Below are 12,265 nucleotides of genomic sequence, written 5' to 3'. Positions count from 1 at the left end.
GGCCTCTCCTCCATCCCAAAAGCATTGTCCAGGAACCCGGGCTGGGTCAGGCCACCCTCGGGCTCCACATCTCCCAGATCACACGGCACACTATGCTCCGAAGCCCCTTGGAGGATGCTTATTGATGAAAAGGGTACAAGGGACCCCTTCTCGTTCCATGAAGGGGTCCCTTTCTCTGTCTCTCTGGGCCTCCACTTCCCATACCCCGTTTCCCTGTCTCTATCTCTCCTTTGTCTCAGTGACTCTTCGTCTGTGTTTCTCTGTGTGTGTCTGTCTCAGCTTCTCCATCTCCCCACCTCTGTCTCTGTCCATCTCTCTGTCCCCCCCCCTCCCCACCCCCATCCCTTTGTCTGCCACCAGGATTCCACCCTGGTGACAACAGGCGCTAAAGCAGGGAAACAGGTGTGTGAGGGGGAGGAGGAGGGGAGGGGGAGGGGGTGTGTCAGGCCCACAGGACCTCACACTCCCCACCTCCGTCGGACACTGATCTTTTGTGGTAGCCCCTCCCCCTTCCCAGCCAATCCACAACCTTGAACTCTAGGGGCTTCCTCACCCCTCCGTGCCAGTGTCTGTCTCTCTCCGCATTTCATTCTATGCATTTCCCAGGGGTTGGCTTTGGGGCTCTCTCTCCATCTCTGTCTCTGAGTTCTTCACTCTGCCTGTCTCTGTGCCACCAGTTTTTCTCTCTGCATTTCCGCGGGTGTCTCTGCGTATCTGCCTCTCTTGATGTCTGGCTATTGGTCTGTGTCTCTAGGTGTCCCTGTGCTTCTCTGTGACTCGGTTTCTGTGTCTTTAGCTCTGTGTCTGTTTTTATCTTTCTAGTTCTTGTGTGTGTGTGTGGTGGTGGGGGTGTCTCTTTGTATCTGCAGTTCTCCCTCTGTGGGTCCTTATTTCTGTCTCTTCCAGGGCGAGGTCATCTCTGTCTCTCTGTGTATATCTGTCTGTTTCCCCTTTCTGTGCACTTCTTCCCATGAATCTCCACCTGTTTTTCCTCTCCCTTTGGGTCTCTGCCTGGCTCTCTCTCCCGGGGTCGCTGACAGTCTGTCTGTGTCTCTGTGTGTCTGCCTTTGGGCCCTGGTCTCGGCACCTCTGTGCAGCTCCACGTGGAGACCCCGCTCTGCTCCTGATGTGCGCTGTGGCTTTGGGGGAGCCTGGCCCTCAGTTCTCCCACCTCTCTCACACCTAAGCGCCCCTGGTAATAGACACACAGCCACTCCCAGCTCAGAGAGAAGCTTTATTCCTCGGGGCCATCCTCAGGGCCAGGGCCAGGGCTGTGCACAGGCCGGCTCAGCCCTCAAACTTTTTCTTGCGGCCTTCCATTCCACTGAGCGCATCGATGTTCTTGCGCCAGTCTCCTACCTCCCGGTTTTCCTGGAGGAATGGGTCAGAGGTTAGGGTGTCTTCCTGGTCTACAGGCTCTCAGATATCCTCCACTTGCCCTCCCGCCTGCTGGGCCACTCTATTCTGGACGCCCATCACACAGTCTGGTTCTGGAATACTTCTTGTCCCCTCAGAAGATCCCTTCCAATTTGCCCCACTTCCTGTCTCCCTGCTGCACTTCTTGTCTCCCTCTTGGACTTCCTGTGTCCTTCCTGCACTTCCTGTCTCCCCTCTGCGTTTCCTGTATCCCTCCTGCACTTCCTGTCTCCCCTCTGCATTTCCTGTGTCCCTCCTGCACTTCCTGTCTCCCCTCTGCATTTCCTGTGTCCCTCCTGCACTTCCTGTCTTCCTCCTGCACTTCCCGTTTCCCTCTTGGACTTCCTGTCTCCCTCCTGCACTCCTTTTCTCTCACAAACATCCTGCAGACATCATGCACTTCCTGACTCCTTGCCATTTCCATTCTCCCTAATGCACTTCCTGTCTTCCACTTCTACATTCTGTCTTCCTCTTGCATTTCCTGTGCCCCTCCTGTACTTCCTGTGAAAGACCCTTACCAGATACTTCTCCCCACAACTCCAACTGCCACCTGCCCTCAGGCTAGTCCCTAGAATTGCTCACACACACACACCTTCTTCCCTAAGCACCCCCTTTCCTGGACCTGTAACCACACTCACCTTCTCCGTGTCCTCCTTCTTCACCTGCTTGAGGTGGGCCCGCAGGTCTAAGGACTCCTTAGCCCTGGTCCCCAGCAGTGCCTGCATCATGGCATCTGCAGAGATCCGCACTCTACGCAGAGTGGGCCGCTTAAACTTGCCCCGAAGGTCAAAGATCTTCTGGGTCAGATCTGCGATCTGGTAGCAGCCATAAAGAGAGGTGGAGACCCCTCCTTCCACTTCCTCCTTGCCTCACTCTTCCACCCTGCACTTCCCTCCTGTCCCGATCCAGGTTCTACCTAGCTCAGGCTCCTACTACCTTCGAGACAAAATCCAAGCTCCCCATCCTGAAATTGGAACCTGATCTGCCCCACCCTCATCTCTGAAAACTACTGACACATCCCAGTCCAGCTACATGCATCTCACAGTTCCCTGGCCCACACCTGAACTCACTTACCAACACTTGAGGCTCCAGCCACACATTTTCACAAACATATTTTCCGCTTTCCCACCTCTTGGGTTTTGCATGTGCTGTTCCCTCTGCCTAGAACAGCATTCCCTGACCGTATTGTACTCATCCTTCTGCCCCCTCCCTGCCAGGCTCACAGAGTTGTCCTGGGTCTCCTGGTGTCTAAGCAGCTGCAAGGGTCCAGGCTGAGACCAGAGCCCCAGGCATCACCTCCCATCCTGAAGCGACCCAGACGGCCCAGTGTCTCCCACCTCTGTGATGTTCTTAGTGACTTTCACCTCCACGTCGTATCTCTCCTCATCCACCTTGTCCACGCGGGCGTGGAGCTGTCGGCACAAGTCCTGGTGGAGGAATGCAGTGTGCGTGGTGGGGGAAAGGCTGGGGTTCTGGACTCCTGGGGTCTGAGGGAGGAGGAGCTGGGGACCTGGACATCTGGTCCTGGAGGAGTAGATTGAAGCCAGACCCTGGGGACTGCGAACAAAGCAGAACTCCAGAGCCAGGTGTTCTGAGAATCTGGACTGGAGTGGGTTGGAGGAACCGACCTCTGGGTTTTGAGATTGTAGGCAGCTGCAGGCCACATATCTGAACTCCTGAGGGTAAGAATTGGGAGATTGGACCCGAAGGTCCTGAGCAGAAAGGGGGCATAGTAACTGTACCCCTGAGTCCTAAGGGATGCAAGACCGGACAGTAGGAAACTCAGATGCCGGGCTAGGCAGGAGTCCCTGATTGGAGCCGGTACCTGCAGATCCGCGAAGCCCAGCCCGGCCAGCTCCAGAGGCTGGCACCGCGTGCTCAGAACACGCCCCTTCTCTCCTCGCCGCTCCTCTGCTTCACGCTCCAGCTCCTGTTTCGCAATCTGCAGCATCAGGGTCTGGGGAGGGCACGACGGGTATGGCAGCACAGGTATGGGGATGAGGACAGAGCGGGATAGCCACCCCCGCCGGGCCCCATCCTCTAATCCCAGGCCTGCTTCCAGAGACCTGAACCCCCCAAGGTTGATGTTCATCATTCCAAGGCCCCGCCCCTCCCTTTCAGGGCCTCCCGCCCACCTGCTCTTCCGAAGCCCCACCCAACTTCCAAGCCCCGCCCCCTGAAGACACCTAGGCGCTCTCCCCAGGCGCATCGCACCTTCAGCTGCAGTTTTCTCGAGGCGGAGATCTTAGACTTTTTCTGCCGGGGTGAGACAGAGCAAGGAAGGATGAGCGAGGAGGATCCGAAGGAGGACGCCGGGAGGAGCTTCAGAACCCGCCCCCTCAAGCCGGGTCCAGATTTAGTCCCGCCTCCAACTCCAGCCTTCAGTCTACGGGAAGCCACGCCCCTCATTCCCATCCACCAATGTGCTGTCTCTGGCTACGCACCTCCCCCCACCATCTCTAAGCAATCTCAGTTCCCACGGGCAGCGGGACTCCGCCCATAGGCAAGCTCTCACCAAACAGAGCCCAGCCCTCTGATAAACTCCGCCCCTGAAGCGCCTCATCCGCTTGGGCTCCGCCCTCGACCAAAGTCCGGTAAAGGCCCTGGCTCCGCCTCTCCTCCCCCAGCCGCGAGTAACCTAAGAATCCGAATCCAGATCCTGCGAAGTCCCGCCCGGCTCCGCCCACCGCGCTGGCCCCGCCCTCACCTTGGCGTGCGGCTCCGTGGCGTAGGCGCGGTAGTTGGCTGAGGAGCGGCGTCGTACAGGGGGTGGCGCGGGAGGCGGGTCCTCCGCCTGGGATTTGGGGAACGGAGCTGAGCCATCACAGGGACCCCCCTCCCCAGCCCCTCTCCATGCAGTCTTCCAGGGCTGCAGCCTCTCGCCCCAGAGCCCTCCCGGCAGCGCCCTCCCCGGCCAGGCGGGTCCAGCCCACGCCGACTCTCACCGCATCGCCGCTCCTGGAGGGAGAGAAACCAGGAAAAGGGGATTAATGGTAGGCCTGGGTCCTGTCCACGCCGTGTCCTAAGGGACCCCAGAGGCCCCTCTGACCGACAGGTCCGGCCCGCCAGCTGCCGCTTCTCGGCTCCTCTGGGTCGGATTCCCAGACTCTTACCTCATTCCGATGCCCAGGAGTCCTGTCCCTACCTCCCTTCTCAGGCCCGGAGTCCAACCTCGCAGCTCTCACCCCTCACAGGAACCCAAGGGATCACCCCCCTATCCGCCACTGCCTCGGTTCTCAGGAGTCCCGGTTACCAATTACTCACCGGTCCGCCATGCTGAGTCTCAAGCCAGGGGTTGCGGAAGGCAGAGCAGGGGACAAGGGGCTCTTGGAGGGTCAGTGAGGGGGCGTCCGGAGTGACCTTGAAGGCCCCTGGGGCTTCTGTCTCGTCCGGTCTGCTCAAGCCTCACTGAGGACACTGAGATAAAGGGCGAGGACAGAGACTAAATATATTGCTGCCCCCTCCCCTCCCTGCCCAGGATTCGAGATAACGGGGCGCGTGAGGGCTGGGGCGGGCCATGCTCCAGCTGGATCACCTCTCCATCTTGGCGGCCTGGGAATCCAGCCCCTCCCTCCTCCCACCTAGGAGTCCAGACCCCCAACCTCTCCATCCTCAGACCCCGATGGGTGTCCAGGCCCCCAAAACCCTCCTCCTTCTGACACAGGAGTCCAGGCCCCCAGCCCCTCTTCCCTCTGACACAAGAGTTCGGACCCCAACGTCCTCCTCCCTCAGACCCAGGAGTCTAGGCCCCGCCCCCTCACTAAATTGTAATTCTCCTTGAGGGCTAGAACTTTTTTTTACCATGTTATGGTCAGTTTCAGTGCCCCAAACCTGTTAGCCAATCCATAAATTTTGCTGATTTATTTGAGAATCCAGGTGTGGGGTGCCCAGGCTCTCAGCAGGCAGCACGGAGAAATTCACCCCTAGCCCTCTTGGGAACCCAGAAATCTGGTCTCGAGTCTCTTCTCTTGAACACTCCTGCCCCTCCCCTCTCCCAGCCCTTGGAGACAGACTGAGGGCAGGAAAGACACACGGACACACGGAGAAGAGGATCTGGCTCTCTTTACTTGGACCACCCTAGTGTTGACCAGCCTGTGAGAAGAGACACCCCCAGCCCCTAGTTAGGAATGGGATGCCTGGGGATGAGGGGACCACGCAGAGGGCCTGAGCCCCAGGGCCGGATCTCCAGGCTGGTTTTAGAGTCTTGGGAGTGGAATGTAGAACTCAAGAGAACAATCTAGAATTCTAGGAATAAAATATAGAATCCCAGGAATGGAATCTGAAATTCTAGCGACACCTCTGGCGCTGAGAATGCTGGGAGTATAATTGAGTATTCTAGAGGCGCGTTCTGATTCTAGGACCCGACTTTAGAAGTTAGGGATTGGGGAGTTGGTCTCCGGAGGTACAGTCAGACTCTGGTTTGGGGGTCTGACTCCCTGTAGGTGGAACCAAAGCCTCCAACAGTGAAGCCTGAGACTCTGAGGGCCGTTTGAGGGGTTCAGAGGGTGGGATCCCGCCTTCAAGGGGCTGCGTCAGGTCCTCGGGGGGAGGGTTGGTTGCCTCAAGGGGCGGGGCCAGGACTTCAGGGGGCGGAGTCCCAGATCCCACAGCTGGGTCCTTGTGGCTGGGAGCAGAGTCTCCGGCCTTGTAGAAGCGCGCGAAGGTCTGCGAGCGCCTGGCCCCCGGCTGTGGGGCGAATCCAGCCGCCTGTGCTAGCTCCTCGACCCGGGTGGAGAACCCCTGCAGCTGCTCCTGCCGCAGGTCCACTAGGAACCTGGAACCAGGAAGCAGCGTGTTAGGGGACCTGGCTTTCCGCCCCCAGCCTGGAAGTTCCCCGCCCTGCTCTCCGCTGGCTCACTGGGCTAATTCTACAATGAGGCGTCCTCCGGGGGCCACGCAGGTACCGAGCTCAGGGCTGAGAAGATGGACCATCCTGCAGAGAGAAAAAGGGGAGGGCTGAGGCTCAGACTTTTAGGTCCTGAGGGAAGAGGCGGGCTGGGGACCTAGACACTGATTAAGGAGGGTCTGGAGACTTGGATTCCTGGGTCTGAGGGAGGAGGGGTTGGGGGAGGAAAATCTGGGAACCTCCCAGGCACTCTTACCCACAAGCCACGTAGAGAAGCTGGAACCGTCCCTTGTAGCAGCTCTTGTGGTGGAGGGTCTGGGCAGAACCGAGGGACAGGAAGTGGACAGTGAAGGATTCCGGGACAGGGACTGCTGGGGAAGGGAAGACTGGCAGGGTTAGGCAAACAGACAAAACTTGGAGATGACTCGCCTTGTCCGTCTTCAAGCCCTTTCTCATCCTTCCTCTTAGGCAGATTCCTGGAAAATTCTGGGAGGATTGGCCTGGCACACAGAGACCCATTTTACAGACCAGGCAACTGAGATTCAAGAGAAGAAAAGAGAGTGGTTGGCCCATGGCCACACAAGACATCCATTCACCCGGGAGGGCCAAATTAGGGGATGGGTGGAAGGAGGCACGACCAGATTTGGGGGGGAGGGCTCTCCAGCGTTAAGCTGGGACCCAGCTTAACCTTGTTAAAATGTTCTCAGCCTCTTGGACTTCTGCAGGTAGGATGAGAATTCTACTACTGGAATTCAGAATGCTAAGGATGGTGTCAGGATTTAGCAAAGGGAGAGAAGCTCAAAGAGAAGAGAGAAAAATAGACCGGATGTCGGGAAGGGGAGGTCACTTGTCCAGGCATTAGATACCATACCAGTTCATGCTTGGACTTGAAACACCAGGAGCCTGAAGCTCGGGACGGGGGTCCGGGTCCCATTCTCTCCCAGACATGATCACCCGAGCCCCAATTCCCATCTCAAGGAAGAAGGCTGAGTCCGTCGCTTACCAGGCTCCGGGCTTCCATCCGCGTCGCCTTGCACCTGCGCGGGGTCTCCCTGGGTGGCTCTCGGGCGGCCCCAGGCGGCCATCTCTCGGAACAGCTCCGTCACGTTGTGCTGCGTGATCTCGCCCGCGGTCTTTGGGGGAGAAAGGGCGTGGCGGGATGCGGGGCTAGGACCGCGGGGCCGGAATGGCAGGGGAGAGGCTTAGAGTACGCCATCCCCACACTCCCCCACACCCAGAGCTAGCATCTGGCGGGCAAGCTTACACTTCCATACTGGCCCTAGGAAGTAGAGAGGGGGCGCATAGGGGGCGGGGCCTCGCGAACTCGCCTCCAGCCCCAGCACCTCCAGCCTCAAACCTTGATAGGCTGACCGTTGCTGGTCTTCAGGAGGGTCTCGTCGTCCGCTTCGATGCCGAAGGCCACGAAGGGCCCTGTGACGATGTCCCCCCAGTACCCGCGCGCTGCTACACGCTCCCCGCGCTGGGAAATCAGGGAGAGAGGAGATGGGTGAGGTCGATGTTGGGGACTCCGACTCCTGGGCCCCCGAAAAGAAGCAGCCAGGGCAGGGAGTGGACTCGCACGTGGCTCAGGAGGCGACCGGACGCCAGGGTCCGGTTGGGCACGTGATAAGCGCTGGAGTCTCTGAGTTCAAAGGCGACTCCTGTGTCCCTCCAGCGCCGGAACTCACTGGTGTGGATGACTCGGGCCTGGAGTGGGGGGATGCAAGAAAAGAGGCCTCAGTGAATCTGGTATATGGATCCCAGGATCTCCTCCCAAAGACCCAGCACTGAGGGCCTCTGGCACCCTTTTCCTTCAGACCCAGGATTCGGGGCCCCCAACCGCTGCTTCCTCAAGCCCCAGCCCCTCCTCCTACACACCCAGGACTGGAGACCCCAGGCCCCTCCTCCCAGCCCTCACCCCGCGATCGTGCAGCTTCATGTGCAGGTCCCAGTCGCTGACACCGCGCCGGGCGTCGTACCGGGAGCCCAGGTAGTGGCGCAGCCTCGAGTCCCACAGGCGGCTCATGGGGAAAGCCTCGGGCCCCTTCTCCCCTCCGGCCCAGAAACGAAACACGGCCTCCAGGGCGTCGCGCTCGCGGAACTGCACGACCAGGCCCGCGTGGAGAGAGAACGAGAGAGAGGCGGCTGCAGGGACCGCGGCTTCTCTTACCTGATCCTCCCTTCCCTCCCAGGGCGTGGGAACGATTCTCTTTTTTCTCAGATGAAGAAACTGAGGCTCCAAGAGTAGAAGCCACCCCCAGGGCCATATCCCACTGTGGGAGCCGGGGAGCCCTCAGCTCTATCCATCAACGCAAACCCTTTTGGACTGCTTATCCCCATTCTTCCCACCGCCACCCGGATCCACGCCGGTGACGGTCGCAGGCCGGGCGGCGGCACCTTGAGGGCGCCCAGGCTGAGCCAGGGCAGCTGCTCCGCCAGGCGATCGGGCTCCGGGACGAGGCGAGCCAGGCGGCCGGCCTGGGTGCGCACGAAGGCGGCCACAGAGGGGCGCAGCAGCGCGTTCCCCCACACCTCCAGGAAGGTCTCGCTCCTCTCTGCGGGGAGGGGGGAGAAAATTAGAGGAGGGGGCAGAGGAGTGAGCCCAGAAATGAGACCCGTGCGGATGACGCATACCCACTTTATAGTGATCTTCTTATTCCATAGTCGTGTAATCAGCACAACGGACCCAGGCAAACTCCCTACCCACCCGAATAGCTAGAACACGAAGAATAACTTACACCCCACCTAGGTCTCCTCGCCTATTCCTTCCCACCCCCTGCAGGTAACCCCAATCCTGAATTTCATGTTTGTTTCCCTTGCCTTAAAAATGGAAAAGTTTTATATAGATATAGATGGAGGTGAAGATTTATGTGTGTTAAAGTGTTGAATATTTTCATTTTAGTTAAGAATCTTATAAAAGGGACTTCCCTGGTGGCGCAGTGGATAAGACTCCGGCGCTCCCAATGCAGGCGGCCCGGGTTCGATCCCTGGTCAGGGAACTAGATCCTACATGCATGCTGCAACTAAGAGTTCGCCTGCCACAACTAAGGTCACACAGCAAACAGAGTCAGAATTTGAATACAGCCTGCCTGAGTCTACACTCTGCTCTAGGCACTAAACTGAAGTTTTTGTTACTGGGAAATAATCATTTCCCACCCAAATCCTCCTTCTCCCCCTCCTCCTTATAATCTCACTTCCAAGGCCGCTTCCTCCACGCAGATTCCCTGGGGTGCACACCTCTAACTAAGGGAGACTCAGGACTCAGGCTTTGGGCAGGACTGAGCTCAGCTCAGCCAAACCCTCCCCACATCTGGGGGACTCACTACCTCTCAGGAAGCCCTTTGATCTCTTTTGGGCTTCTCCCTCGCTAAGAGGTTTTGAATGCTTACACTGTGTCATGCACAGTTCTGAGAGTTTTATGTGGCTTTTCTCCTGGAATTCCCTAAATGATTCTAGGAAGTATTATCTTTTATCCCCATTTCAAAGGTGGGAAAAGCTGAGGCTCTAAGGCTACCAAACAAGTGAGCAAGTGACGAAATAGGGAACAATGTCCAAAATGTTTAACCGCACCCTTGAAATGCCAGAATTCCTGCAGGCAGGGGGAAGGAGCTGGGGGCCAGATTGCCGGGTATTTGCTGACCTTGCAACCCCATCTTCTCAGGATCCTCCAGGGCTAGGCTGAAAATCAGCATGTGTCGGGCTACAGCTTCCATATTATTCTCCAGCACATAAAACTGGAAGGATGGACAGGGAAAAATGATTGTGAGACCTGTGTTCCTGGCCCCTAGGAGACCCTGGAGCGGGAAACCTCAGCCCCCTCCTTCCACAGGACTCAGGAGACCTGTACACCAGCCCCACTCCTTTAAACACAGGAGTGTGGGCACTCAGAACCCTCCTCCCCATCACTACTCAGGAGACTTGATCCTTAGGCTCTTCCTCTCACTTCAACCCAGGAGTCCCCAACACCAGCCCCTTCCCTCCTCAGGACCTAGGAGTCTGGGTCCCCAGCTCCCTCCTCCCTCAAGGACTCAGGAATCTGTGCTCTTATCTTCATCCTCCTCCTTCCAGGACCCCATAATCCCAGCTTACACGGAACCTCCTTCGAGGCCAGAGAGCCGCCCGGGTCAGGGTCCGTAGCAGGTGTCGCCCATCCACGGAGCCCAACAGCAGCACATTTAGCTCGGGGGTCCCGTGCTCTGTATCCGCCTGTGAGTCTGGGTCCACAGGAGGACCTGACAAGACGACAGCGGGCTGGGTTGGTGGCCTGGAGAACGCCCCCTGCAGCCACCCCCCAGCACGATGAACTACAACTCCCAGCAGGACTTGCACCCCTGGCCTTGTTTTTTTGGTTTTTTTTGCGGTACGCGGGCTTCTCACTGTTGTGGCCTCTCCCGTTGCGGAGCACAGGCTCCGGACGCGCAGGCTCAGCGGCCATGGCTCACGGGACCAGCCGCTCCGCGGCATGTGGGATCCTCCCGGACCGGGGCACGAACCCGTGTGTCCTGCATCGGCAGGCGGACTCTCAACCACTGCGCCACGAGGAAAGCCCTGGCCTTGGTTTTAAAAGGAGCTGTGCCTCTAAGCATTCTGGGACTCGTAGTTCGCAGAGGTATCTAGGCTGTCCACTGGAGGGCGCCCCCCGCCCTTGGAGCCTCAGAGAACGTTAGCGCCAGAACGTTAGTGTCTGCCAGGCTGTGAAAGTAGCCGCTGTGTCGGATGATTTGTAGTCCTGTGTGGGCGACTCACTCTCAGCCTGCAGGTCAACCGCCGGGGACAGGCCCCACCAGGACACAGAGCCGAAGCCAGTGCCCGAGCCCGCTGGTGTGGTCATCTCCCTGCGGGACAAACAACCCGGGAATCCCCAAATATCGTGTCTGCATTGCCCACCCATTCCCCTCTCACCTCCGCTGACTTCTCGCCCCTTTCACAGCCCCCTCACCTTTATCCTTCTAAATAACCCGAGACGTCCCCTCCCTCCCCTCTCGGTGCGGCGCTGGGATCCGAAGGCCCCTACACAACTGCTGCCCATAGTCCCCGCCCTTTTCAATCAGTCGGCCAATAGGAGTGTGCGGGCTGGCACCACCGCCATCAACTGACCAATGAGAGCGAGGGAGACCTGCCCGTTGCAAACTTTTAGCCAATGGGAGCGCTAAGGGTTTGTGGGAGCGGTGGGCGAGAGGACGCGGTTGTCATGACGACGGCGCTGAAGGGGAAGGGGCGGGGCCGGAAGAGGTTGGGGCGGAGCTGGGGGCGATCCAAATTTCTGGAAGCTGGAGGCCTGGGCCGATTCAAATTTAGAACGGAACAGAATCTTGATCAACCCAAATTAAACTGAGGTGGCTTAGACCATAAACTATAGACCTCTGTGGCCCCATTTCCCCTCACACCCTGGCTCTATCACACAGGGCTTCTCTCCAGGTGAGAAAAACGCAGCGAAGTACTGAGGCCAGCTAGCACTGGCTCCGGTTGCTACATTTTCAGGAATTTTATGACCTGGTTTTACAATCATTACTAAAAATTAAACTTTTTACTAAAAATTAAATTCCAATAAAATACATTAAAATAAAAGTAATCATACTCAAAACTCATCACTTCCTACTTTATTATATTTTACAATTATTGATGGTCTTAAGGTTATTTACAGCTATTGTACCTGTAAGAAGGAAATGCTATTTTCATGCGATAGTTTAAAAAATGAAGTTGGCAAACTAGGACCATGGGCTGTCTATTTTTGTAAATAAAGTTTTATTAGAACAAGGGCCAGGATTAGGATAAGGCAGAGAGGTCCAAGTGAAGGGTCAGATCCTGTCTTTAAATTAAAAAAAAAATATTGCATTAAAATACTTTCTATCTTGATTACTGGGTGTGTTGGTTTTGGTGACTTTGTTTTTGTTTTGGCTTTGCCTTAAATTTTGGGACCCTTGTTCTACTCTGGGAAATACTATAGGATGGTGTGGTAGTAGGCATCTCTTCTCAACTCTATATTCAGACTTCACATCGGTG

The 12,265-nt window shown here is 57.2% G+C and overlaps 2 protein-coding genes across 3 annotated transcripts; both read right to left on the bottom strand.

Annotated features, from left to right (window-relative positions):
- Positions 1-1,221: 1,221 nt before the first annotated feature.
- Positions 1,222-4,889, bottom strand: TNNI3 (troponin I3, cardiac type). Of its 2 annotated transcripts, XM_067719254.1 has the most exons (8): positions 4,681-4,889; positions 4,362-4,374; positions 4,124-4,210; positions 3,631-3,672; positions 3,242-3,373; positions 2,754-2,843; positions 2,055-2,231; positions 1,222-1,371 (listed from the first exon to the last, which is right to left on the bottom strand). In XM_067719254.1, exons 1-8 carry the CDS (start codon positions 4,689-4,691, stop codon positions 1,288-1,290), a joined length of 636 nt encoding a protein of 211 aa, XP_067575355.1. In that variant the 5' UTR covers positions 4,692-4,889; the 3' UTR covers positions 1,222-1,287. The 2 variants fall into 2 exon arrangements, with proteins under 2 accessions (XP_067575355.1, XP_067575354.1); XM_067719253.1 differs by lacking the exons at positions 4,124-4,210; positions 4,362-4,374; positions 4,681-4,889 and having other exon boundaries at positions 3,631-3,846.
- Positions 4,890-5,463: 574 nt separating this feature from the next.
- DNAAF3 (dynein axonemal assembly factor 3) lies at positions 5,464-11,278 on the bottom strand. The gene is given in 13 exon segments (XM_067719088.1): positions 5,464-5,826; positions 5,828-6,190; positions 6,275-6,349; positions 6,519-6,633; positions 7,266-7,395; positions 7,620-7,742; positions 7,844-7,969; positions 8,181-8,363; positions 8,660-8,817; positions 9,903-9,996; positions 10,352-10,494; positions 11,009-11,097; positions 11,202-11,278. Coding segments are annotated over 12 exon segments (1,638 nt in total). The 5' UTR covers positions 11,094-11,097; positions 11,202-11,278; the 3' UTR covers positions 5,464-5,783.
- Between the last annotated feature and the right edge of the window lie 987 nt (positions 11,279-12,265).

Source organism: Pseudorca crassidens, chromosome 20 (genome assembly GCF_039906515.1).
Source record: "Pseudorca crassidens isolate mPseCra1 chromosome 20, mPseCra1.hap1, whole genome shotgun sequence".
Classification (NCBI taxonomy): domain Eukaryota; kingdom Metazoa; phylum Chordata; class Mammalia; order Artiodactyla; family Delphinidae; genus Pseudorca; species Pseudorca crassidens.
The sequence above is the reverse complement of the archived record's forward strand: the minus strand, read 5'-3'. Positions and strand labels throughout refer to the sequence as shown.